Below are 26,163 nucleotides of genomic sequence, written 5' to 3' on the forward strand. Positions count from 1 at the left end.
GGGTTTTACTGTATCACAGCTGGCACGTTTAATCCGCAGCAGACGAATCTGCAGGTTTTGTGGGTTCTCGATAGACGACAATATTTATTATATTTTGGTTTTTTTTTTGGTTTGTTGCCCCCTGGTCAAAGCACCTTGGACCGCGAGTTAACAATTAATGATTACGCTTATCGTCTAGGGAAAGTTTCGATTTGTTTTGTTTTGCTTTTGGTGACATATGTACGAATGATTAGACAAGACAGGCCTCTTTTGGAGTTGAATTTCTGCTAGAGACTCGGAGAAAGAGTTGTCCAGTTTGACCTTCAATGTTGGGTGTTTCGGTTAACCGTTTTATTTGAAACCAGCATCGTAAATGGCATTGGTCTATAAATATGCTAACAGTAGTAAAACGATATCTCCGGACTGGAAGCCAAGTTCGATATGATAAGCAGAATGCATGAGGGAGAAAGCAATTTATTAGGACACTGCACTAAAAAAAATATTACGCTTGAAATTTATATTTTTATATTTAATTATATAATATATTTATACTCTTGCAGAGCAAATGGTATTATTTTTTTTAAATTTCTAAGTTATGTTTCAAGCAAAGAATTTTACAAAATTGTAAGTTATACAGGATTTTATTTAAAATAGTTTAGTTCTTTTAAATTATTTATTTTAAATCTGTATTAATTTTTTAAATACTTTGAAATCAATACCATAATTATTATTATTTTTAACACACTCTTTAATATCACGTCCTCTTTATAATTTTTTATTTTAATAGTTTCTACTATTTTAAAAGAGCTATATCATTCCACTTTCTGTCAAGTACTCTTCCTTTTCCAAAATTATGTGTATTTTATCTTTTGATCTGATGATGCCAGCAAATAATAAGAACAGCTAAAGCAAAGCAATAGTTTAACTAATGAATTTCTCTAAGTGTAGCAGCAGAGCAGCGATGGCGTAAGCCCATCTGTGTGATAACAGCGCAGACATTGCAAAAGAGCTCCACAGACCCGCCAGACCGGTGTGCCCGAAAAGGGGGCGTGGCTCGGGTCTCCCGGCTTTTCCAGACCGCTCTGGAGCTCAAACCCCCTTCCCCTTCTTCCCGCTCCCCTTCCCGTTCCCCAGTTGCATATGCAATGGGCGGCACGTAGCACGAGCGGCGAATGCAACGGCAACCAAGTAGCGTGTTATCTTATCGGAGCGGAGGCAAAACATATAGTCCATATGCTTCGGCGGCAAGAATCGAATCGAATTCGAGTCGAATCGAATCGAATCGGATGGGATCGAGTCGAATAGCTGAGGGATCGCATGAGAGCGACTGAGCAGCAGAGGCAAAGACCCAAGGGAAGCCGAAAAGCAAAATGCTCGGCTGAGTGCGCACATTCGATTCCCATGTTACTTGGGTGCAGTGCGAGTGCCGCATGAAGTCAGTTTGGCTCGTTGTGCCAGAGCAGCAACAAGTGCTCCGCTATATCCGTATCTGAATCCGAATCCAAATCTGCGCCTGAATCCCAATCCGAATCGGAGTCTTAGGCTGGGACTGAAGCGCGACAAGTGCTCCCGAGTGAATTGCCAGTTGGAGGCGAGTGCACTGCAGGCCGTGAGATAAATTCAAATTTAGTTGGCAATTTCAATTTCAACTAATTAACCGGAGGGCCCTCCGCTCGAAACGAAGCGCAGTAAATTAATTAAGGCGGAGATAAAATTGCAACTGCATCGGCTGCCAAGGGAATCAGCGGCAAAAGTGAAAGCGACCACAGCCAGGTGACAGAATGCTGCTCAAAGGCGCACAACTGCTGCGATGCGGGTGAGTCTAATGGGATTCCGCGGGATTGGCGGGATTCAAGGGGGTTAAACCCCAAGCGATCCACTGACAGGTGGTCGGATAGTAAACCCATTAATCAGCATTAGGTTCGATGGATTTATACCCTCGAAGTATTTAAAATACCTCAGCAAATGCAACAAAACGAAGTTTAAGTAAGAAGTATTTCTGCCTATTAATGTAAGTAGTTATTGATTCTTTGTATTTCTATTAGAATGTTAGATAGTTGTGTTCCTATATGTATGTATTATTCCATATAAGAACCCAAAAAAAAAACTATAATATTACAGATTTGTTTCTACCCATTGCTGATCGCTATTTGCTAATCATTTTGTTCTACGTAAACCCCAGTTTTGACAGTAATTAATCTTATCATTTGAAAACATTCGTTATAAACACAATACTGTTCTTATCTAGGAAGAATGCTGATTATGTTTAATATTAAATTAATTTGTGTACTGTTGATTAAAACAACATTCCGCTCTCTTTAAAAAACATACTTAATCACATAAATGTTGATTCAAAAGTATGGCAAGCGAATTATAAATGAATAATCTGAATTTTCTAATAAAGTTACCTTTGTATATAAATAACAGTTTGATAATTAGAGATGAGACTTGCAAATTAAAAAAATCTGATAGGTTAAATTTTAATACTTGATCTCATTAAATGAGCTACACAATTTGTATATGCAAAGTTGATTGTCCCCAAATCAGTATACCCATGATTTCTAGTTAAGAGGGTATGCAAACACAAACTAAACAACATTCTGTGGTCTACTTGCCTTACAAGCCCTAAGGTTAATCCGTCTTAGTATTGCCATTCATTAACAACTTACCTACCTCAAGCAAGATTTGTTACTACTAGTTGTGATTCACTCTTATCGCTTGGCGGGAAAATTCCACGCTCTTAAAGTCGCCGAGCGTCCGTTACACTTTCATTCACGTAAACAAGTGGCATAATCAACCCCAGCTACACTGCATTCAATGTTAATGTCATCTATAAAGCTCCAAGATCATTGCACTCGCCGCTTTATAGAGAGTTCTTAATCTCTTAGTGCTGAGATATTTGAAAGATTTTCTCTCTCTCTCTCTTTTTCTTGCAAAAAGCTCTATTTAGTTACATATTAACATATAAAACATATTATTTGATTGAATATACATGTTTTTGTTTTGGGTTAAACTTTACCTTAGTTTATATTTGGGGTTTATATTCCTGGATTTACCCACTGCCAAAAAGGTTAAAGAAAAAAGAATTGGTCTAGCCTTGTTATATACATAGAACCAAAACGGATAGATTTACTAAAACATTTTCAATATAGACAAAATTTTGATTGGCATTATATAAATTAAATAAATCAATTAATAATTTATGCTAGAGTTAAAAAATTAAAGATATGAGTTAAGACCAAAAATAACTACATTTTTTTAGTTTGTAGCATGTAGGTATTGATCGTTTAATTTTTTTCGATAATTGTGCTTGAACTTCTGAGCTAAGATAAGAAATAATGAAATTGTTCCTAATATTAAAAAGCTTAGCTATTTTTTAGAGTGTATCAAGTATTGCTTGTTTATTTTCTTTTTGCTGATTAACAGCACACAAATATTTTCTACTGCCTACTTTCAGGCGACAGGTGAGTGACCAAAGCCACAAAAGTTCGCTTGGAACGCCTGTGTTTATGCAACACTTTTTCCAAACACTTTTGTTCAATGAAAAGCTTTTTCGATTCGCGCCTTTTCTTTTGTTTCGGTTTTTTATCAGCGTTTCCCCCCAAAGACCCCACGCTCTTTATTATTTTTGTAGTTTTGTTTTGGCTCGTTATTTCAGTGTTTGCAGGTGTGTGTGTTTGTGTGATCGGCAAGTTGCTCGACTGGCTCTGCCTCTCTTTTTGTGTGTGGGTGTGTAAATATGTGTGTATGTGACGCCATTAGCAAAATAAAAACAAAGCGCTGCATGTATGGGTTTTTGAGGCCGCCTAGCAACAACGTTCGGAAATCTTTGTTCGCCTGTTGACTGTTTTACTTTTGGCTTCTGTTTTGATGGGGTGGCGTGTTTTGGAGACTCTTTTTTGGCGATAAGCCCACTCGAAATCCAGTTGCATTAGCTAATTCCCCAACCTAATATGAAAGTATTTCGGGGAAGAGGTATCCACTAGATACTTTCCAGCAGATACTTTCTTGTTCCGTCGACCTGCCATTGATGATAACCTTAAGAAAAGACGACGACCGCGAAGTAACAACAATAATATTGTTGTTGACGAGGCGGTTCATCGAAATGTATTTTTCAGGCCGAGCCCCCGTTTGCAAAATAGCTTTATTTTCTGTTTGCTTTACTTTCGCAGGCCAGGGAATCAAAACAGTTTCTTAAATATAATAAATGTTATTCCTGCTTATCGGTTTAAAGAGACACGCGCCTTTTTGCGAAGGCCCCATCGATCAGCGATCAAATTGCTGAGCATAGGAGACGGGGCTCATAGTCTGCAAATGATGTCTTATCAGTTAATGGTTTGTTTACCACGTATTCCGAGAATTCCCAAAACTTCTAGATAAGATACATATGCCGAAATCATGACGCTTTGTTTGCTAGAACACTCCAACATGAATCACTCATTCATTAAGTAAGCTGCATTCAGCCGATTCCAAACGGAATTTATTCCATGTAATTCATATAACCCATGGAACCAACCAGACAGATCAGAGAGATGACCCCATTCGACCATTACCTTATACACATTGTATCACTCCCGGAATACTTTAATCTAAAAATATGTATAATTTTCTATAGGGAAGCGTGGGTAGTCGGGATTCGCTTATCAGTCGGTAAACAAAATACGAAATTAGTTGCCTGTATTCCGTGGACTTTGATATGCGGTAATGAGCATTATTCTACAGCATTCTACGAGTAGGTATAAACTCTCCTCCAGACAGAGTGCTATAAAATCCAGTTCAGACCGGGTTTACTGCCACACTTTCTGCGTAGTTAATTGAGGAAAAGAATTTATGAGAACAAAGCTGTCTGAAAGAACAAGGATACTATAACTAATTGATTACTCATCTAAAAATTCTTTGTTATTTTTAAATATTAACAATAATAAATTAATGTGTGTTGATTCAAGATGACGCGGGTTATAATCTATTTAGCGGAAAACTTTGCATCTCGGGTACTGATAGGGATTTTTCCCCCAGACAAGTCACAAGTTTCAACTATAGCTTAAGCGTAATAAGAATGCAAATAGTAATGTATATAAAATAGTAATGTATTGTAGTATTCCCTACTGAATTATTTTGTGGTTCAATGAAAAACATTCCATCTGTTGAGTTAAGTACCCTCGAATGTCTGACCGACCAGCAACCCTCGATGGTCGACTGAATCGCCAAGCCGATAAGCCGCAGATTGTGGCTGCCCTTCGCCTTCATTTTCCTGATACCGAATCTCTCCTTCATTGAATCTAAGGCTGAGGGCCAAGGCTAATGAACCCTCTGAATCTGATGGAACCAGTTTCGTTTATTTCGTCAGACTGCAAGTACAGTTTTTCGAATGGGGGAAAATCTTCTGAATCAGCTGACTCCCCCATGACTGTTGCCAAGTGCTTTGGGGGGACATTTTGTATCCTATTAACCGGCCTATTAATAGACAGATATGTTCTTTTTCCACATCAAAAACACATCCACAGACACAACACGCGCTGGCTGAAAATTCTACGTATTTTTGCAATAAAAAACAGAAATAAATGCGTAAACAGAAGGAGGAAGTCGACGAAGTGGGAAACACACTGGATTTCGAGATAAACGCTTACTCATTGCGATTCTCTGTATGTTTCGAGGGCTTTTTGGTAGGGTATTTTGAGTCAAAATGGGATGCCAACTGTGCGAAGTGGTCAACATTCGTGGCGTCATTAGATGGCTTTAATTGCCATTTTCAAAAGGCCAGGGGAAATTCTGGGGCCCATTCCGCGACAGTCAGATGCTTTTCTGTTATCTCCCGAAATAGAATCGAATACGCAGCGGATTTTTCAGCTTCCAAGGCGCGTGTCCCTAATCAAATCAAATCCGCGTTGAAAAGTCGAGTGCTGCTCAAATAATTAGCTGCTGGTGTCAACAGCGATACTAAAGCAGTACGATTCGGATTAAAGCGGTTCGCCTATATGCTCTCTTATCAATATCACTGCTATTATAAATATTGTTGGACTATTTGAAGTTGGCCAACGATGTTCTCGCACGCAAATGCCACGATAAAAGCCAGACGCAGGCCATGGAAAACCCACAACAAAGCCACTTAATAATGGCTTCGAATTAAATTAAAATTTTCATTAAATTTATCGGCTTAATTGGCAAGCTTTGCCGTTCAGGGCTTAGAATTCGCGAAGCCGAGGCGCTAAGAGACATCGCAGAGTTTATCATTCGGCTCACACGCCACGAACATGCAGACGTCTTATGCTAATATAAACCAGGCCAGATTAAGTATATGTGTCTCTGTGTTCAAGAGAAAACTGCGCAGTTTCGAAAATTATAAAACATACATTCATTTCGGGGGTATTTCTATGGTTAATCAGACGGTCGACTGACGTCACAAGTGGGGCAACCCTGAGCGCGTGTAAACGACAATTTCGATGGCGAGTTGGAGGCGGGGAATCGAATCGAATCGCTGGACTTTGAACCCCATGTAAACGAGAGCCGTCTGGCAAGTGATCTGTCTGACCCACACACACACACTTGGGTATCTCAGAGATATCTGCCGGAAGTACACAGCAAAAATATTATAACACCTTAATGGGTATAATTAAATGATTAATGGTATCTAAATAGAACACCCAAGTTTGATAAAAAATAAAAATGCAATTATATTGATAATGATATCTGTGAAAAAGATAAGAGCAGTTTAAATATTTATTTATCTTTTAAGTATCTTATTATCTTTTTTTTTATCTGTGTAGTGGATACAACCAGGCTACCTGCTCTTCGATTTTTTCGCCAAAATCAAAACAGAGAGCCAAAGAGCAGTTTGCATACGGTATGATGCCGCGAAAATATGATGAAAGATTGCATCATGCTGTTCGGGGGAGCTCTGGCTGGACCCGCTTCTAATGAAAGTGACGTGGGCTGGTCGCCAAGCGAAGGTTGGATCGGCTGGGAGCCCCCATTACCACCCAGACACCCCCTCTTCACCCCTCAGATCGCGAAACTCTGTGCAAATTGCGGCGAGCAAGTTTCTCGAGTTTGGAGTGGAGCTATCGAAAACCTGAACTACCAGACGACCAAACAGCTGATCAGCCAGTTTGGCTGTATCTTTTCTGTTTGTATTTTGGTTTTTGTTTTTGTTTTTGTTTTTATTTTTATCTGTATTTGTTTCTTCGGCGGCACTGGCTCTTTTCCAGCGGCGGTGCGTTACCGCTTAGAATTTGAAATTCACGTTACGAGGTCCGCCACACAAGGGGGTACAGTTGTGCTCGCTTCGGGTAGTCAGCTGTACGAGTGGCGGTTGTTGTAGGTAGAGTATCTTAAAAGGTCGCTGTGGTCAGGGAATTGGTTAGGATAGGATAGGTCTTCCATACCTTTTTACCTACCTCTAAGGTTATCATAACCTAGGGTAATGTTGAAAAAAAATAAATTGTTTGCTTTCCGTAGGGGAAGTGTAACCCATTTGAATTGCGTCATTTCCTTTTCCTATTTTGTATAGATAATAATGTGCCAATCATATTGCGATTCGATTGGTATATAGATTTAAATTTTGATGAATCTATCCGATTAAATTTTTCTATTAAAAACCAAAATTTGAAATACATACATATCGTCTATACCCTTTCCTCTTATAAAACAATTTTATTTCTCTTGCTTTTCCCAAATAATTTTACCACATGAATTGTGAATCTTGGACACTATGTCTCATTTTTCCAACCTTTATACTTAACTTTTTTCTTTATAAATATTTTTGGGCAAATTGTAATAATTTTTTTCAGGGATATTAAACAAAATACATATTCTCAAATTTAGTTTTTATCAAAAGGAAAAATGCATAAAATGTTCTTTTTGTTTACTTGCATATTATTAAGTCAAATTAACAATTTCGAACTCGCTCTGAAAATATATAACATATTTTATTTTTCGTTTGTAAATAATTTTGTAAAGCTATCTTTTTTTTTTCTTCCTCCAGCTTGGTTTCTCCAGCGAGGAAGTACAACTTCCGCCTGGCCTGCCGCTCCCTCTCCGTTCAATATGGAGACGCCAAAGTGCTCACCCCCGCCGTTAAGAAATACGTGGAGAAATGCGTGGATCTCTGCCAGCCGGATTCGGTGCACATCTGCGATGGAACCGAAAGGGAGAGCAGGCTGCTCCAGGGGCTCCTGCTGAAGCAGGGAACCATCATTCCTTTGCCGAAGTATGAGAACTGCTGGCTGGCACGAACGAATCCGGCGGATGTGGCGCGAGTGGAGGGGAAGACCTTCATCAGCACGGATTGCAAGGAGGAGACGGTTCCGGTGACGGAGAAAGCCACACCGGGAGTGCTCGGTAATTGGATGCCGGAGGAGGACTTGCAGGCGGCCATTAACGAACGATTTCCCGGTTGCATGAAGGGTCGCACCATGTACGTAATACCCTTCTCCATGGGTCCAGTGGGTTCACCGCTCTCGAAGATTGGCATCGAGATCACGGACTCACCTTATGTAGTGGAGTCCATGAAGATAATGACAAGGGCTGGTAATCCCGTGCTTGATTACCTGCAATGTGGAGATGGCCAGTTTGTCAAGTGTTTGCACTCGGTGGGTTCACCCAAAAGTGGAGTACAGGCGGTGCCATCTTGGCCCTGCGATCCTGAAAGAACCATCGTTCTGCACAAACCAGCGGAGAATGAGATTGTGTCTTATGGTTCAGGTTATGGAGGAAACTCCCTCCTCGGAAAGAAGTGCTTTGCCTTGAGAATTGGCAGCACAATTGCGAAGAGAGAAGGTTGGTTAGCCGAACACATGTTGATCCTTGGAATAACCAATCCGCAGGGCAAGAAGATCTACATTGCTGCCGCCTTTCCATCCGCTTGTGGCAAGACCAACTTGGCCATGATGACACCCACTTTGCCTGGTTACAAAGTGGAGTGTGTGGGTGACGACATCGCCTGGATGAAGTTCGACTCGGAGGGAGTGCTGCGTGCCATCAACCCGGAGAATGGATTCTTCGGCGTGGCTCCCGGAACCTCAAGGGCCACCAATCCAATTGCAATGGACACTATCTTCAGGAACTCTGTCTTCACGAATGTGGCATCCACTTCGGATGGAGGTGTTTACTGGGAGGGAATGGAGAAGGATCAGCTGAAGGGGGTGACAGTCACGGATTGGCTGGGAAAACTCTGGTCACAGGAGTCGGGAAAACCAGCTGCTCATCCCAACTCGCGGTTCTGCACTCCCGCCTCCCAATGTCCCATCATCGATCCCTCCTGGGAAGACAGCGAAGGAGTTCCCATCTCGGCTATTCTCTTCGGAGGACGACGTCCCACTGGAGTTCCTTTGGTTTACGAGGCGAGGGATTGGAAGCACGGAGTGTTCATTGGAGCTGCCATGAGAAGTGAAGCCACGGCAGCTGCGGAATTCAAGGGGAAGGTGATCATGCACGATCCCTTCGCCATGAGACCCTTCTTCGGTTACAACTTCGGCGACTATCTGGGTCACTGGTTGAGCATGGAGCAGCGGGGACAGGTGCCCAAGATCTTCCACGTCAACTGGTTCCGCAAGAGCTCCGAGGGGAAGTTCCTGTGGCCAGGATTCGGGGAGAACTCCAGAGTGCTCGACTGGATCTTCCGGCGGGTGGAGGGTGAAGAGATCTACGAGGACTCACCCATCGGTCGCCTGCCCACCAAGGACTCTCTGAATTTAGAGTGCCTTAAAGATAATGTAGATCTCGAGCAGCTGTTCGATCTGCCCAAGGATTTCTGGGAGCAGGAGGTGTGCGCCATCGAGAAGTACTTCGAGGAGCAGGTGGGTCACCATCTGCCGAGTGAGGTGGCCGATCAGCTGAAGGAACTGAAGGCGCGTGTGGCGGACATGTGATGTGTGTGTTCCATAGGTTACTCCCTAATCTAAGACTAATTGCCCTATTGCCTTAAATAAAACGAAACGAACGAGATTTTTATGGTTAAATTTCGACTGGTGGTTTCATTTCGGACATGAATAGAAACTGGAATTTGGGGCGTGGCCCGAGTTATCAGTAGTCGCCGAAGTCGGAGGCCCGTCAGCAATTGGCGTAAACAAGCGTATAAATCCATAATAATGCCGTTTAACCTAACTTATCAACGGATCGCCGATCGAGGAAAAACAAGCAAATAAAATGCCAGAGGAAGCCAAAAATCTTTATGGAACAAATGATTTTATATTTTTTTTTGGGCGGGGCGGGTTGCCAAGGCCTGATTGCAAAAATTGGGAGCGTGTGGTGTGTTTTAGCCTTTTAGCCTCTGGGGTCCAAAGTGATAACAAGCCAATAAGCCAATAACACAAAAGAAGAATTAACCAAAAAAATCAGGCAAAAACTCAACAAAAACAAAGGAACATGGACAAAAGAAATTAACTCTTTTAAATCTTCTTGGCGACTCTTTTCCTTAGGAAAATTTTCCTGCTTTCTAGAACAGATCCGGGTGTGTTCTATAATTAACCGAGCTCAGAGGCTCGTCCGCTGATAACCCAACCGGCCTTCCCAAACAGATCGCATATTGATTATGCATATATTTAGTCGATTGAACGTCTATTGACGTACGTTTCGATTTAGCCCGAATCATCGAAATGCGCCAACCAAGTTGTGGAGAGGTTGAGAACAGGAGCGAAGCAGTTAGAGTCCGAGTCTGATTTTGATTCCCAGTCTCGGTTCAGCAATTAACGGCGATGATGAAGATTATCAGGCCCAACTAGAAAAACAAGTCCATAGTTTATAAATAAACCAACCGAAAATCGAGGCGACGCGTGTAGACAGACAAATGCGATTAAATTCGAAACTGGACTTGTCGTAAAGGCAATCTGAAAAAAGGGGGATGGGCAAAGGGGAAGGAGGAGATGGAGGGGCTGACAAGGACCAAGGACTACTGGCAGACCAAGGTCTGGTTTCCCCAAGGTCGTTGGGCGCCAGTCCCTTGTGGGTCTAGGCTAAGTGAGCGGTAAACGGAACCTGATTGCAAACGGCCACCAAAAGTGGTAATTGCAAAACGGGAATGAAAAATTCACACAAGTGGCCACAGTTTGTATCTCTCTTCATCGTTTGGTCTGCTTTAAATAAACTCAAGCTATTTTCTCAGAGCTATAAAAATAAATTATATAAGAAAAAGAAAATAAAAAAATAAAAATAAAGGGAAATTGACTTCAAATTGACAGTTTCAACTTATTATTTTTTTTTATTAAAAATACACCCTTAATATAAAAGAAATAAACTGCAACTATACTATTAAAAATATAAAATATTACTTACGTTATTAAAATTGAGCTTCAATGTACATGTGTAAAAACATTTGTCCGTCTTCAGTAAACTAATCGCGAATCAGAATTCCGAAATTCACTAAAGAGGAGCATATAACATTAATTGGCAGTTGGCTAGTGGTTTATACTTAAAACAGCTGTATAACCAAGTCTACTTATTGAAAATATTTTGCCTTGATAAAATGGTTGTAATAACACAAATTTTAGTTTAGAATATATGAAAACTGAATTGTTTATGCAGGTGGCAAAGATAAACAATTTAAAACTTAAAAATAAGAATATTAAAGAATAAATTTGTTGTTTTCAAAAATAGCTTATATTATTACTAAAAACTTTCCCACATAAAAACAAACTTCTGGTAACTTTTTGCACTGCGTGGCCAGAGGATTTTGGGGCTTCTGTTCTGGGTTAACTGGAATTGGGGGGCAAAGTCTCATCACCACCAGCAGCAGCAGGGGGAGCACCTTCATTTCTCCTTCCCCAGAGGCGTAAACAAGAGAGGCCACATGACAACCATTCGGATGGCTATTCTTGGTGCCACAGAGTCACATGAATGCTGGCCTCCAAATCGGCCATGGCCAATTGAGGAGGCCGGGACCCTCTACCAGATGAGAATCTGAACGGAAAAAGGGGGGCGGATTAGCACACAAATTTTCCGTCACCGATTCTGCAAATAAGCGAAAGTTTTTTCGATTTGGCAGGAGGCCAAACGAAAATAAAATAAAAGTGAAAGACATGTGGTCATTCGGCGTGGGAGGGCGCGTGTGGAGGCCTATTTTTTCACGAGGTTGCAACCACATTCGAGAAAATGCAGCTGCATACACGTCCAGAATTTTCCCAGCTGCAGGGAGCAGTTTCTGCTGCTGGCTCAGCTGTCCGTGAACTGGTTTCTATTTTCACCAGCGCATTCGTATCGCCGAGAATCATAAACAAAATAATTAAATTAACAATGCGAAAGTGGCAAATATCAGGGTGTCAAAATAACAACAAACAACAAACGCTTATCACTGCAAACGCACTGTTGCCAAGTGGTGACATACCCCATACCCCATATACCCCATATATATATACAAATATAGTATAGTATAGCCCCGATTCGGATGCCGAGACAGTGAAAAACCAAAACAATCGCCGAGCCTCCGAAGGCGACCAATCAGCTCGTCCGGAGTTTGACCCTCTCGCTCGGAATCGTCGGAATCATCGGATCGTTGGATCGTAAAACCCGATTCCTCAACACGATCGACCGACTTGTTCTAGTCGGATCCACCGTCTGCGGGTATAAAAGGCCGCGGATCGCGGCGACTGGCATCAGTTACTCGTGGCCAGAGTAAATGGAAAGATCAAGTGAAAAGCCTACTTTCAGTGGTCTGAAAACCAAGTTGACGTTTGACAAAAAGCTGTGGAAAAACATATGAACCTGAGGTCTTCTTCGACAGTCGAACAGTAATTGTGATAACCAACCATTGTGATAAACAAGCTAAGCCAAAGTGCCAACAAAAAAAAAAAATAAGAAACAGAAACTCTTTTCACAACAAACAATTCCAAAGTTTTTTCTCGTTTGAAACAAATTCATAAAATACAAAACAAGCAAAATGCCTGAGCTCATTGAACAAAGCAAAATTATGTAAGTATGAAAGAAAATCATACAAAATGCATTTAAAGGGGGGAAATTAAAGGGGATTTATAGTTTCATATTTAACTAACTTTTTTTTTTAATGATTAATTAATAAATATATTTTATATGCACTTTTAGCTCCGGCAACGTGTGTGGTTTGCCCCAATTGCACAAGTTGCGCCAGGACAACTGCGGTCTGTACAGCCACATCCGTGGCATTCCCATCTCCTACGGAAATGTGGATTCGCTGACCAGTGGAGTTCGAGCTTTTGTAGAGGAGGGAATCGCTCTCTGCCAGCCGGAGCAGGTGCACATCTGCGATGGCAGCGAGCAGGAGAACAAGATGCTCATCAAGAGCCTCCTGGAGGCGGGCACCATTGTCCCCTTGCCCAAGTACGAGAACTGCTGGCTGGCCCGCACCAATCCCGCTGATGTGGCTCGCGTGGAATCCCGCACCTTCATCTGCACGGAGAAGAGGGAGGAGACCATTCCCACTCCGCTGGAGGGAGTGAAGGGCGCCCTGGGCAACTGGATCGCTCCCGAGGACATGAATGAGGCGGTGCAGCAGCGATTCCCCGGCTGCATGAAGGGTCGCACCATGTACGTGGTGCCCTTCAGCATGGGACCAGTGGGTTCCCCGCTCTCCAAGATCGGCATCGAACTCACGGATTCTGCCTACGTGGTGGCCTCCATGAGGATCATGACCCGCATGGGTGCCGCTGTCCTTAGTCAGCTGGCCAAGAAGGAGGAGTTCGTGAGGGCTCTCCACTCGGTGGGAGCTCCCGCCAACGGAAAGGTGGAGCAGCCATCCTGGCCCTGCGATCCCGAACGCACCATCATCCTGCACAAGCCCGCCGAGAATCTGATTGTGTCCTACGGATCTGGTTATGGAGGAAACTCCCTGCTCGGAAAGAAGTGCTTCGCCTTGCGGATTGGCAGCACCATTGCCAAGAGGGAAGGATGGTTGGCTGAGCACATGCTCATCCTGGGAATCACCGATCCCAAGGGGGAGAAGAAGTACATCACCGCCGCCTTTCCCTCCGCTTGTGGCAAGACCAACTTGGCCATGTTGAACCCCTCGCTGGCCAACTACAAGGTGGAGTGTGTGGGTGACGACATCGCCTGGATGAAGTTCGACTCGGAGGGAGTGCTGCGTGCCATCAACCCGGAGAATGGATTCTTCGGCGTGGCTCCCGGAACCTCGATGGAAACCAACCCGATTGCCATGAACACCGTGTTCAAGAACACCATCTTCACAAACGTGGCTTCCACCTCCGATGGTGGCGTCTTCTGGGAGGGAATGGAGAGCAGCCTGGCTCCCAATGTCCAGATCACCGACTGGCTGGGCAAGCCCTGGTCCAAGGAGTCCGGCAAGCCAGCCGCGCATCCCAACTCCCGCTTCTGCACCCCGGCTGCTCAATGTCCCATCATCGATGGTGCCTGGGAGGATCCGGCGGGAGTGCCCATCTCCGCCATGCTCTTCGGAGGTCGTCGTCCAGCGGGAGTTCCACTGATCTACGAGGCGAGGGACTGGACCCATGGAGTGTTCATTGGAGCTGCCATGAGGAGCGAGGCCACCGCTGCAGCGGAGCACAAGGGCAAGGTGATCATGCACGATCCCTTCGCCATGAGGCCCTTCTTCGGTTACAACTTCGGCGACTACGTGGCCCACTGGTTGAGCATGGAGAAGAGGGGACAGGTGCCCAAGATCTTCCACGTCAACTGGTTCCGCAAGAGCGCCGAGGGCAAGTTCATGTGGCCCGGATACGGAGAGAACTCCCGAGTGCTCGAGTGGATCCTTCGCCGGGTGAACGGAGAGTCCTGCTTCGTGGACTCCGCCATCGGTCACATTCCGTCGGAGGGTGACCTCAACCTGAAGGGCATGAAGGAGCAGGTCGATGTGGAGGAGCTCTTCTCGCTGCCCAAGGAGTTCTGGTCGCAGGAGGTGAAGGACATCCGCACCTACTTCGAATCGCAGGTGGGCGCCGATCTGCCCGCCTCCATTTACAAGGAGCTGGATGAGCTCACCGCCCGCGTTGCCAACCTTTAAGAGGAAAGTTGGAACCCAGAAAGAAAGCTAACACACACAAACACATCTTTACCCGCCCCGCATGCCTGCTCACCCCCACATACTCACCCAAAGTGTTATCCTGTTCTACCCTATATCATCCAAATCCTATACTGTCGTTTCTCTAGAACTTAAGACCAAGACTTCCAAACTATTTATTATGTAAGCAGCTATAAGTTTAAGAATTAAGAAAAGAATCAAAAACAACAAAAATAAATCAATCGATTTTATAGCCTAAAGTTTATTTGAGTATTTATTTGTCGCCTGGCATCTGGGCGTTGTGGTCTGATTAGCAATGCTTTAATATAGCTTTGTATTAACTCTTTGATAATAGAGCAGAGTACGATTTGAGAAAGGTTAAAAACAACACAATAGAAAACAAAGACTGGAAATTTTCACCAATATTGATAAAGAAAAAAAATTCATGTTTATTAAATCATGATCCAATAATTGAACGCTAATTTATTTGTTGATCAAGATAATACACAAACAAACAAAAAACTAACATTTTTTCTTTATAAATATAAACTCTAATTCTTTTAAAACTTGATCCTAAATCATGACTTATTAATCAACTCTAATTTATTGCCTAAACAGAAATTGGCCAATAACTGGATTTTATTTTGATAATATTCTTTTATTGTGGTTGTTTTATTTTTTATGAAATGTTACAAATTATACAAATTTAAAAGAATGTGTATAAACTAGAAAAAATTAAGACAAGAAGCTCGGTTCTAATCCTAATCTAATCTAACAGATATAAAGTCTCAAGAAACCTAACAGCGTTGAAGAAGTATACATTTATTTTCATTAGCTTTAGATACGATTATATTACTTATAAAAAATAATCTGCTTAAATCTTGCACAAATATTTTTCGACATTGTTGCATTAAACCTAATTCTCAAACCATAAAAAAAGTTTCTTACTTTCGTTTTTCAAGTACTTAGACGAGCATCTTGGATTATTTTGAAAGTGCTGAAGTGATTTCCCTACGTTCTGCTGACTCTTCACTTTTCAGCCCAATCTATTGTATTTAGTGCCCTTCCATAAAACCTTTATTGCCAATGGATTATATAACATAAAACCGTTAGATGAATGCCCAATCACCTCATGCAGTGACAGAATCTTGTATTATCCATTGCACTCGCGTTAGCTTTTACCGGCTCTACTTTCCAGTCGACTGGAAGGCGACGAAAGCTGCGAAAGAAGAGCTTTTCCGCCGAGTTCGAGGCACTCGTAACGGGAATCGTGTGGCAGGAACGAGGGAAGCGAGAAAAGAGACATGGAAGCCATGAAGGGGAACCACAGTTCAGCTCGAGCAGCCGCCGTTGCCGCTTCGTCCGGGCGGAAGTCAGAAGAAGTGAGAGCGGCAACTCGCCAGCGGAAACGGAAGTGCAGAAAGTCCCGAGCGACTGACTGGCCGTGCAAACTGTTGCTCGTCGCTCTGTGCTTGTGTTCGTGTTAGTGTATCGGTGTGTTTGTGGCATTGTTGGTGTTGGACAATTAGCAAAGTTGCTATAACAGACCGAATTATCCGACAAATTTGATGAAAATGGTAAACATTAAATTGTAATGCGGCACGCGGAGTAAAAGTGAGTTTTTATTCTGTATTGGTGGGAGTGCCTATCCGTGTGTGCGTGTGTCTGTGTGTTGGTGTGCGTGTGGCACTTTGTAAGCTGCGATTTGACATGTTGATTTATGCGCTGCTCTCACTTTTGCCCCCAAAACGGCAATTGCCACCCACTAACAGGGATTACTCGTGTCCTGTGTCTCTTTCAACAACACCTCTCTACCTCTCTCCCTCACGCCCTCTCTCCCCGTCTCCCTCTCCTCTTATCGCGGCACTTGTTGCGCTCACAGGACATTCGCTTAATTGCTAATCCTCTCGCCCAGACGCGTCTAATTACACGTAAGTTTGCGCCATTTCTGTCTATCACTTTGCCCACCCGTCGGGCATTTAAAGTGCAAATTGGCACTCGCTTAGGGGCATTCAATGAAAATGCGAGTGGGGGACTGGGGGACTGGGGGACTGGGGGGGGTGAGAGTGGGAGGAGGTTATGTGGTAGGTTGAAAAGCAGCCCGGAGGTCACTTAATATGCCATCAACATGAGATTTGCACAAATGGCCCCGGCCTCAGGAATTATGTGTTGCAATAAAATCGATGCGGGGGCAGAGCTCCTCGAGACTCGAGATTCGAGACTCCGAGACTCAAGTGGCGGCTAATGACCAACTTGCGACGTGACTTTGGCCAGGATTTGTAATTTGCGAACTGACCAACCCAGAAGTAGACCATCTCTCCCCATCCCCTAACTAGTTCCACCCCCACCCACTGCTCGATCTTAAGTGTTTTATGGACTTTCCTTGTTTGTGTTGTACACACTCAGTTTATTTTTACAACGAAAGAAAGGGGGGAGAAAGTGCGGAGAAACTGGTAGGTTGGGTGGTTGAAGACCGGTGGGTGGTGGTGTTAAGTATGCGTTTAACGGGTGCGGGCTTAATTACTAGCAAAGTTTGAACAAAGGGTTGTCCGCTGAACTTCTTTTTATGACGCGGAGCAGGCCTGCAACTTAATGACGGTCCCTGCACAAGGAGTCATTATTCCGGCCACCTCGGATGAGAAATGATGATGATGGCCTGAAAGGAGAGAAGAGAAAATGGAGAGCAAATTGCGGAAAAGGTGGCAGGTTGCAGGCGGAAGAAGAAGAAGAAGCCATAAACCTGATTGAAACCCGACCCACGCACCGGCATTTGTATATGCAAATGCAGCTTAAGCCCAGTCAAATTATCCACACATCGTTTCCTGCCTTGCATAACTTATGTGCCAGGTTATCCTTTCTGCTTTTTTCTGTATTTTTTTCTACAGGTTTAAAGTCAATGGAATCCATCAATAATTCAGTCCGATGGCTGCCATTTCTTTTGCAATTCAGAAATCTGTAGCAATTATTATCTTACACAAGCTAACCTTTTTCTCCCAGGACCCTCGACTAATACAATAAGCTGGTCGAAATAACTCAGACCCCATTTCACCTCCCCCCTTCCCCCTTTTCCCCGCTTTGATGGCCTTTATGCATACACAATTCCACATAAAGAAAGCCGATGCGGACCGAACTACTGAGGATTTGAATGCGTCCAAGGGAAAACGATAGATACTCCTATTGATTTGTTGTCTGCAGATTTTCCCCAAAGCCAAAAGCATTCGCCAGAACGGGATGGACTGAGTGGCAGGTGAGCCCTGGACTCTGGGCCACTTTTCCATCAGCATTCTGTTATCATCCTCTCTATCCTATATCCCCCAATTCATCCACTGGCCGATTCGATTCGATTCGATACGTCGTTGTGGCAACGCGCCATTATATTACGTGAAATGCAAAGTACAAAAAAAAGCAGGAAAAACAATTGGGAATACCGAGAAGCAAAAAGGTATCGCTGGAGGTAGAGAAACAACAAGTTGCCAAACACTTGAATCAATCACTCGAATAATTGATGCCTTGTAAGTGGTATTTACGAAAAGATTGTCCCACAGATTCGAGGGCTTAGAGCGAAAACTTTTAAGCGAAGAACCTCCGAGTTCATGAATATGCAATTCAAGTTATTTACCGCAGTTCGAGCGAAAATTTGCTTACTTTAAGGCACAAAGCGGAATTCGCTAATTCTTTGTTTGTGTGAAGGGAAATGAGGTAGGGAAAACTTTTCTTTTATATATTTTGCTGATTCAAATGCAGGCATAAAACTTATATTTTCCTCAGAATTTGACGCTTGTGGCAGACTTCTCTTGTTGATTTTTCATAAACGAACGCCTACGCTTCGACTTAAATTTCTCGGTTATTGATTCGAATTTCCTGACCAAGCAGATTTGGGTTTACGATAATTGGTCAATTTGGGTGTGATTTAATAAAAATGCTGTAAAATATACAAGCCACTTCGACACTTTAAGATATACGAGTATTGATTGGGTTTTGGTAGTGTGAGTCTGAAAAATTCATTTAAATTTATGTATTTCTCACTTATTAAATTATTTATTAAAAGGTAAAAGCATTGATTATATTGGAGATTTGATTTATTTCTATATATACCTATTCTCAAAGTTATATCAAAATTGTAATCACTATTCCAGACTTGCATAAAAATATTAAGTGTTTTTCCCATGTTTTAATTGCAGTGCCCAAAGGTAGTTAGTTAGTTAATAGGTAGTTAATTATGCTTTTAAAAAATGTGTAATACAGATACAAAATTCACCCGAAGTACTCGTAAATGAAGTTCCCCTGAAACAGAGCTCCACTGAGTGGGTGAAACCGCAGAAGGCCAAACCAACGAGGTCCGCAGCCAACAGGTGAACTATGGAGCATTCTGCGACTGTTATTCCGGACTACAGAATTTGCCCGGCCGTATGGGCACGTAGCCACGTACTCACGCAGCACGGAAGTGTGTGGGTGTTACGGCTATTTGTACACAACGGAGAGCGATAGATAATAATGGCCCGCAGGTCGAACGTGGCCGGCAGTGAGAGGTGGCAACTGGAGCTCAGGCCACGTGTCCAGAGGGAAACGCAAATGAGGAGGTGGCAGCAACATATGCAACATTCGCAATGGCAATTCGATGCGGCAAGTGCTCATGTAAGTGCAACAATCGCCAGTGGGGAGTACAGTCGTAAAACGGAATAACTACTTCGCATGGAAAATCACTTGCCGGATCAATTGGAGCTCCACAAATGGCCAACACTTGCTGTCTGTCTGTCTGTCTGTCTTACTTTCTTTCTTTCTTTGTTGCCCGCAATAATCAAGTCGACGAACGCTGAAATGTAGGCAACAGTTCGCGGGTGAATCGCCCAGTGGGCAAAAGTTTAATAGCTGCAAGTTAAACTCGAAGCCGGCAAATCCCATTAGGGGAACTTTGTTACCGCGCCGAACACCAACATGAAGTTTCCCGCAAGCGGATTGTTTGCAACTCGGGCGGAACAGGCGCAAACTTTTGCATAAGTTGCTTGGATGTGGATGTGTTGGGAGTTGCTGACAGCTTTGTGGGTGGCTTTTGGGGTGGGGGTAGGCGATAATAGGAACAGCCACTTATGCCACCATCTCCACGCACATTCAGCAATAATTGCCAGGCCAAATAGAGCACTTCCCCGGGTTTTCCCCCCGCTTTTCCTGTTCTGGGAACGGAAAGTCGGAAAATGACTTGCGGCCATCGCCCCGTTTTGTGGTCAACTCGATGCGAATGGGCGGTTGGTTGGGCACGGCCTTTATGATGCCCGGCTCCCATTGCCCATTGCCCGCTTTTCATTATTTTGATTAAATACAGATAAAGCCATAAATTATGTTTACTTTGTGCCCATTTGGGCAGTGTCTGTGTGTGTGTGTGTGTTTGTGTGTGAGCGGGATGAGTAATGGCCCGTGATATTTACACATGAGTTGGCCATCAGCGAGTCGTTGCCATCTCATCTGCTCATCTCATCGTCCTGTTAAGTGCACGGGGAGAAAAGGATGTAGAATGTTTATGGAGTTTAAGATGGAGTAAAGAATGTTAACCTGATACAAACACTATTTTTTATGAATTAAAAAACTAAGTGAAATGTGGAGTTTTTCTATCTAGTGTATTCAAAGTGAAGAAATAATTTTTGAATGAAACAATTAAATATGTTTTCTCTTAAACTTACTAAATTAAAAAAAGAACTAACTTTTAAAAGTTTTAAATAGAAATCATCTATTTATATATATAATATATCTGCACCTTTTTTCTTCCCGAAACCCTTCAACTTCAATACCGACTCTTAAAATGAATAGATAAAATTATTTACTTTAAAAAGATTCAAATTTCATAGGAATATAATAATTAAAAGCATACTCATCTTGATCTTATACCTTAATCATACAACTTTAAATTCTACATATACATAAACCATCATACATAAATTATTTTTTTAACTATACTAAACATATCTTATCTTTTTCTTAGTGCCCTAAAATAGTATACCCTTTCCTTGCACAGAAGTCCTGAGATGGCACAGCAACAGCGCAGCTGGGACGAAGGAGCAGTTGGAGGAGGATCCTATGGCCATCCGCACTCCTCCCACCACAAAGTACCTGCCAGAGCAGCCAGCAATCCGCTGCCCTGCAAAGGAGCCACTCCCAAATTGCCCAGGTGAGTTCCAACACTATATCTCTAAGAAACTATAAAGAAAGCAAACCCAAGTAGGCAATACCATGGTGCTCCATCACCGGGTTACAGTTACGGGGGATACGAGACCCCAAGGAGTCCCAAGATCACCACAACCTTTGCCCACGACAGCTGCGATGAGGCCAGCAGCTCCACTCCGAGTTCTTACTACCAGACGCCTCCTTCGGGTTCCATCGATGATTCCGCCTCGCTTTTGAGTGGACGAACTACCGCCAGGAGTCCCAAGTCCCCTTGCCAATTTGTCTTCGATGCAGTGAGTCCCAGTCACGGCAGGAAGTTCGAGTACTACGAGCCCATTTCCCCGGATGATGGAGCTTTGTACTACGATCCTCCGACTTCTCCACGTCGCCAGGGATCCAAGAAGCTGATGCGGACTAAGACGCCCTTAGATCCCGTCCCCCAATTAACCACGACGGGAGTGGATGAGAGCATGGCGGTGGCGATGGCAATGGGAGGGGGAGGAGGTTACTCCCAAGGAAATCCCAGCAAGCGGCAACGGGATGAGTGGGAACTTCCAGTGATTAGCAAGATCGAGGCCAGGAACCTCAGTGCAGCTGCATCTGCGGCAGGAGCAGGATCGGGATCTTCAGGGGGGAATTACTACGGATTGAAGCGCGACTCCTGCGTCACCGATTGCACCCAACTGTCCATGGAATCCGGCGAGACGAACACCCAGCACACTGGAAGCACCATGGTTACCCACACCACCACCAGCTTCAGCTTCACGGAACCGGAAATGGATCAGGAGTCCCGGCAGCCGAAGCCGCACCGCCAACGGCGACATGCCATCAACATCACCTCCAATCCGGGCTACCAGGTGCTCCACAGCTCCCACTCCACCTTGGATCGCACCTGTTCGGATAGCGTGGTCTCCCTTCGATATCGCAAGTCCACCAGTGATCTTACCCAGGATGCGGACCACGAGTTGAGTGGATGTAAGCCAGCGAAACCGAAGGCGCATGTGGAGCACAAGCCGCGGCGCAGGGGAAGCTCCAAGGGCGGATTGGCCTACCTGGCCAGCAGGAGGAGCTCCCGGGAGTCGATGAAGAGCGCCTGCTCGAATGCCTCCATCGTGTCCAACGACGATGTGGGGCCACTAGCCTTCCAGAGCTCCAACCGCGGTCGCCAGCGCAGAACGTCGAACTTCCTCGAGCTGCCAGGTAAGAGTTCTTAATATTAGATACTAGAGGTCCTGTGTCCGCTTCGCTGGTCAACACAATTTAACAACATAAAAGTCAATGTTGCAAAATTTTTCAAATATATGGAAGTATAGAAAGATGGTGATTTAACACTTTTCCAGTTTGACTTTTCCACTTGCGCAGCACAATCCAGCCGTTTCTCTTTTAAACTTTAACGCACTGCAATATCGGTATATAGTCGCCATTGGTCCAATATCTAAATTTTCATTATCACTGTAGTTCGCAGTGGGGTCATATTGGAATGCCAAGCGATTGAATGATGCCAATGATCTCCATGTGCTCATTTGTCTTTCTTCGCTTAAGTTTTGTGAATATACTGGCTGCTGGCTTGGATGTCTGCGGCCAATGTTTGCACGTCGTCCTCTAAGCATTTTGGACTATGGACAGAGTGGTGAATTTATCCTCAAATGCACGATCCACATAATTTTCACAGTTCAACTTAAATTGAATAAAAATTCTTTTTTTTTCACAATTTCACAGTGAACACAAAAATTGAGTTAAAATGCTATGGGAGCGTGTTTGTCAGTGTGATGAGGTAGCAACTCACTTTATATGCGACAATATTGCAATTTTCTTACGGATCCCTAATTTTTTTCAAAATAAATTATAGCCTATTTAACTCCACGATAATATAGCTTTCTATCGGCGAAAGAATTTTTTAAATCGGACCAGTAGTTCCGGAGCCTATTCCCTGCAAACAAACAAACAAACAAACAAACAAACAAACAAACAAACAAACAAACAAACAAACAAACAAACAAACAAACAAACAAACAAACAAACAAACAAATTTTACCTCTTTATAATATTAGTATAGATAATATTATATATTGCTAGCTCGAGAATCAAATAACACATTTCATCCAAAAGTTTTATAGAATGTAATAAAATCATCATTTAGATACCCATTAGTTTTAAATTCCATTATAAAGGACACAGAATCAAAGTTTTTGTTAATATTTAAAGAAAAGTATGGTCTCAGAAAAATACCTTTTCTTAACTCCCCTCAATAAATTTCATCTTGGTTTTTGACTCTCAATTGATGATATTAATATCAGAAAACTAGAAAGCTTAAGACTTTAAATTGAATTCAGATTTGCTATGAATAAAACAACAAGTTAGCAAATTTGAATGCAAAGTAAGATGCAAAAAAAGGATTGTTTTATTGGTGTTAACAGAAGTTTTTTGCTTTTAAATTGTTACACATAAATCTGCTTCTTTAAAATAGGGTAAAAAAAGGTCAAGGTTATCAAACAAAAGTTTAGTGACCTTTCTAAAAACTTCAATCCCATTTATGATTAAGGTGCAACTCGTATCGGAGCCCTTTTTATTTTTTTACCCATATCCGATTTCCACTTTATGTTGACCTTTTTCTTTCTAGTTCCCGACCACGTGCGACCGCGAGTGTGTTCCCTGCCCGAGCGACCGTACAACCCGCGGGCCAGCGACGACCTCTACCGCCTGCGGCACTTCTCCATCAGCAAGGGAAATGTGGTCAACTGCGGGGACTCGATAATCTCGCGGAGATCGCGGAGCAACACCAGCGTGAACTCGACGAACAGTCGGGCCAGCGAAAGGTCGCCATTCGAGGGCAGTTGCTGTGGAGCGGGCTACGCCAACGTGGATTCCCTCCCAGCAACGCCGGATGACTCCGAGAACCTGGATCCTCCTCCACCCGCCCGTTATCGAGTCGTGATGCTCGGGGATGCTGGAGTGGGAAAGACGGCGCTGGTCAACCAGTTCATGACCTCCGAGTACATGCACACCTACGATGCCAGTTTGGGTAAGTTTCAAGGGTTCAAACTCGAGGTTGACGTTGAGGTTGAGGTCAAAGGTCAACCCCGAACTGCAGTGAGTAGGAGAGTGACCCCTAGCTGGAACCTATGTGTGTGCCCGACCCCTAGCTTCCCGGCTAACCACTGTCGTCTTTAGAGTTTAATTCTGATCTGAGTTTTAGACGACGAGTTCGGCGAGAAGACGGTGAGCGTTCTGCTGGACGACGAGGAGTCGGACATGGTCTTCATCGATCACCCCAGCGTGGAGATGAGTGTGGAGAACTCGCTGTCCACCTACGAACCACACGGCTGCGTTGTGGTCTTCTCCGTGGTAGATCGCAGCTCCTTTCGCGTGGCGGAGGAGATCATCAACTATTTGTGGCAGGAGAACTACACGAAGGACAAGGCCGTCATCCTGGTGGGCAACAAGGCGGATCTGGCCCGCGCCCGACTCATCACCTCGCAGGGTGAGTTCATGGCCTTAATTATGATGGCTTGATTTCATTTGGAACCCCTTCCCTGCTGCTTTCCTTTCACTTTTGCTCCCCGAAGAGGGCAAAGCTCTGGCCGCCTCACGCGATGCCAAATTTATTGAGACGTCCAGCGGCATACAGCACAATGTCGATGAGCTGCTCGTTGGAATATTGAAGCAGGTGAGTTGGAGGAGGTGAAAGTGGGTAGCCAGGTGGCTAGATGGCTAGGTGGCTCTGTGGCTATTGGGGCCAGCACACGCAACCCACCGATGCATGGTGAAATGTGCAGGAAACGGAGTTAAATGGATTTGCCACGCTGAAGGGGAAACCCCGCCTTCCTCCTTTTCCCCTTTCAGTTTTCTGGTTTTCGGGTTGGGTTTCGCAGCGCCTGCTTCCGGATCGGCTCACTAATTAATGAAAATGGTGCGGTGAAAACGGGGCCAGCGGAAACTTGGTCAGCTAGCCAGATTGGCAGCGGGTATTATTATTACTAAGCGGCGGGGAGATGTTTCCGATTTGATTGGATTAGGTCGCTTAGTTACTTGGTCTAAGGGGTAGTTAAGATAAACATTGATTAATAAATAGTTAATACACTTTAAAGAAGTTAGTTAATTAAACTAAGTGTCAGTAACCCAACATGCCTTGTCCTTTCTTAAAAACCATTAAATTAAGATTTTGCCTAATTTCTACGAATATTACTTGCTACAAGCAAAATTAAAGGCAATCATAAAATGTATTATTATACAACGTACATACTTGGATTAGGCTAGCATTAATATCATTTTCAATTAACTCACAATTTAATCAAAATAATCCAAACTAAAATCGAAAACAGTTAAAAAAAATGACTAAAAGTAATCCTTATCTAATCCCTTTAAATTTCTTTAATAATTTGTTAGGGCGAATATATTCGACGGATATTCTATGAAAATTTTCAAGCTAACATCAATTTAGTTTTAGTTTATTAGGCTTCGATTTAGAAATGCCAAGTTATTTAACCGTAATTTAAGAATCATTATTTCGCTTTCTTGCCATCCTTAAATCTATTAAAGTAATTGAAACAAAATAGGTTGAAGCCAAAACTAATTTGTAATTTAAACCCCATTATTTGCTTACCATTTTTTCCCCCAACCTCGGCAAACAGATGCGGCTGAAGGAGAAGCGCGAGAAGAAGGCCACCGCCTCCAAGATGAAGACCTCCCGCACCCACATTTCGCTGCACTTGGCCAAGGAGCTGCTGCAGAAGATTTGCCTGAGCGACATCTCCAAGTCGAAGAGCTGCGAGAACCTGCACGTGCTATAGAGATACAGAGATATATAGAGATATATCACAGAGATATATAACACAATCACATGTGCTGAGCCAACCTCGATGTCTTCTTCTGCCCGGCATTCCTGGGCGAAATTGTTATGCCACAAAACTGTATACAAAAGGGAATTTTATCAAAGGCGAATGGCTGGGGAAATGCTCCAGATGCCATTCAGATTGGCCGCCTTTGTTGTGCTCCAGCTTATTAAAAGTTTAACGCCGGGTCTCGTCGTCTTTCGGCAAGTCATTGGCTGTGGTCAGGCCTCCAGATCTGGCGATAGTCGATTGTTTACG

At 43.5% G+C, this 26,163-nt stretch overlaps 3 protein-coding genes across 5 annotated transcripts; all 3 read left to right on the forward strand.

Moving 5' to 3' along the window:
* Positions 1–809: 809 nt before the first annotated feature.
* Positions 810–9,935, forward strand: LOC108096704 (phosphoenolpyruvate carboxykinase [GTP]). Its single transcript, XM_017198538.1, has 2 exons — positions 810–1,795; positions 7,961–9,935. Exons 1-2 carry the CDS (start codon positions 1,761–1,763, stop codon positions 9,843–9,845), a joined length of 1,920 nt encoding a protein of 639 aa, XP_017054027.1. The 5' UTR covers positions 810–1,760; the 3' UTR covers positions 9,846–9,935.
* A 2,628-nt stretch (positions 9,936–12,563) lies between these two features.
* Positions 12,564–15,177, forward strand: LOC108096817 (phosphoenolpyruvate carboxykinase [GTP]). The gene is made up of 2 exons (XM_017198709.2): positions 12,564–12,879; positions 13,009–15,177. Exons 1-2 carry the CDS (start codon positions 12,848–12,850, stop codon positions 14,918–14,920), a joined length of 1,944 nt encoding a protein of 647 aa, XP_017054198.1. The 5' UTR covers positions 12,564–12,847; the 3' UTR covers positions 14,921–15,177.
* A 1,090-nt stretch (positions 15,178–16,267) lies between these two features.
* LOC108096959 lies at positions 16,268–25,869 on the forward strand. 3 transcript variants are annotated; one of them, XM_017198927.2, is made up of 7 exons: positions 16,268–16,531; positions 20,892–21,077; positions 21,132–22,273; positions 23,694–24,095; positions 24,264–24,554; positions 24,640–24,740; positions 25,705–25,869. In XM_017198927.2, the coding sequence occupies exons 2-7, from the start codon at positions 20,935–20,937 to the stop codon at positions 25,861–25,863; spliced, it is 2,238 nt and encodes a 745-aa protein (XP_017054416.1). In that variant the 5' UTR covers positions 16,268–16,531; positions 20,892–20,934; the 3' UTR covers positions 25,864–25,869. The 3 variants fall into 3 exon arrangements, with proteins under 3 accessions (XP_017054416.1, XP_017054418.1, XP_017054417.1); XM_017198929.2 differs by having other exon boundaries at positions 24,270–24,554; XM_017198928.2 differs by having other exon boundaries at positions 20,925–21,077.
* The last annotated feature ends 294 nt before the right edge of the window (positions 25,870–26,163 follow it).

Source organism: Drosophila ficusphila, unplaced genomic scaffold, assembly GCF_018152265.1.
Source record: "Drosophila ficusphila isolate 14025-0441.05 unplaced genomic scaffold, ASM1815226v1 contig_414, whole genome shotgun sequence".
Classification (NCBI taxonomy): Eukaryota; Metazoa; Arthropoda; class Insecta; order Diptera; family Drosophilidae; genus Drosophila; species Drosophila ficusphila.

Bases quoted from the DNA above. Each gene is read 5' to 3' on its own strand.
- LOC108096817 (XM_017198709.2), top strand. From the start codon at position 12,848: ATGCCTGAGCTCATTGAACAAAGCAAAATTAT. The intron at 12,880-13,008 runs GTAAGTATGAAA...ATGCACTTTTAG, and splicing joins ATTGAACAAAGCAAAATTAT to CTCCGGCAACGTGTGTGGTT.
- LOC108096704 (XM_017198538.1), top strand. From the start codon at position 1,761: ATGCTGCTCAAAGGCGCACAACTGCTGCGATGCGG. The intron at 1,796-7,960 runs GTGAGTCTAATG...TTCTTCCTCCAG, and splicing joins GCACAACTGCTGCGATGCGG to CTTGGTTTCTCCAGCGAGGA.
- LOC108096959 (XM_017198927.2), top strand. From the start codon at position 20,935: ATGGCACAGCAACAGCGCAGCTGGGACGAAGGAGCAGTTGGAGGAGGA. The intron at 21,078-21,131 runs GTGAGTTCCAAC...AAACCCAAGTAG, and splicing joins GCCACTCCCAAATTGCCCAG to GCAATACCATGGTGCTCCAT. The intron at 24,096-24,263 runs GTAAGTTTCAAG...TTCTGATCTGAG, and splicing joins CACCTACGATGCCAGTTTGG to TTTTAGACGACGAGTTCGGC.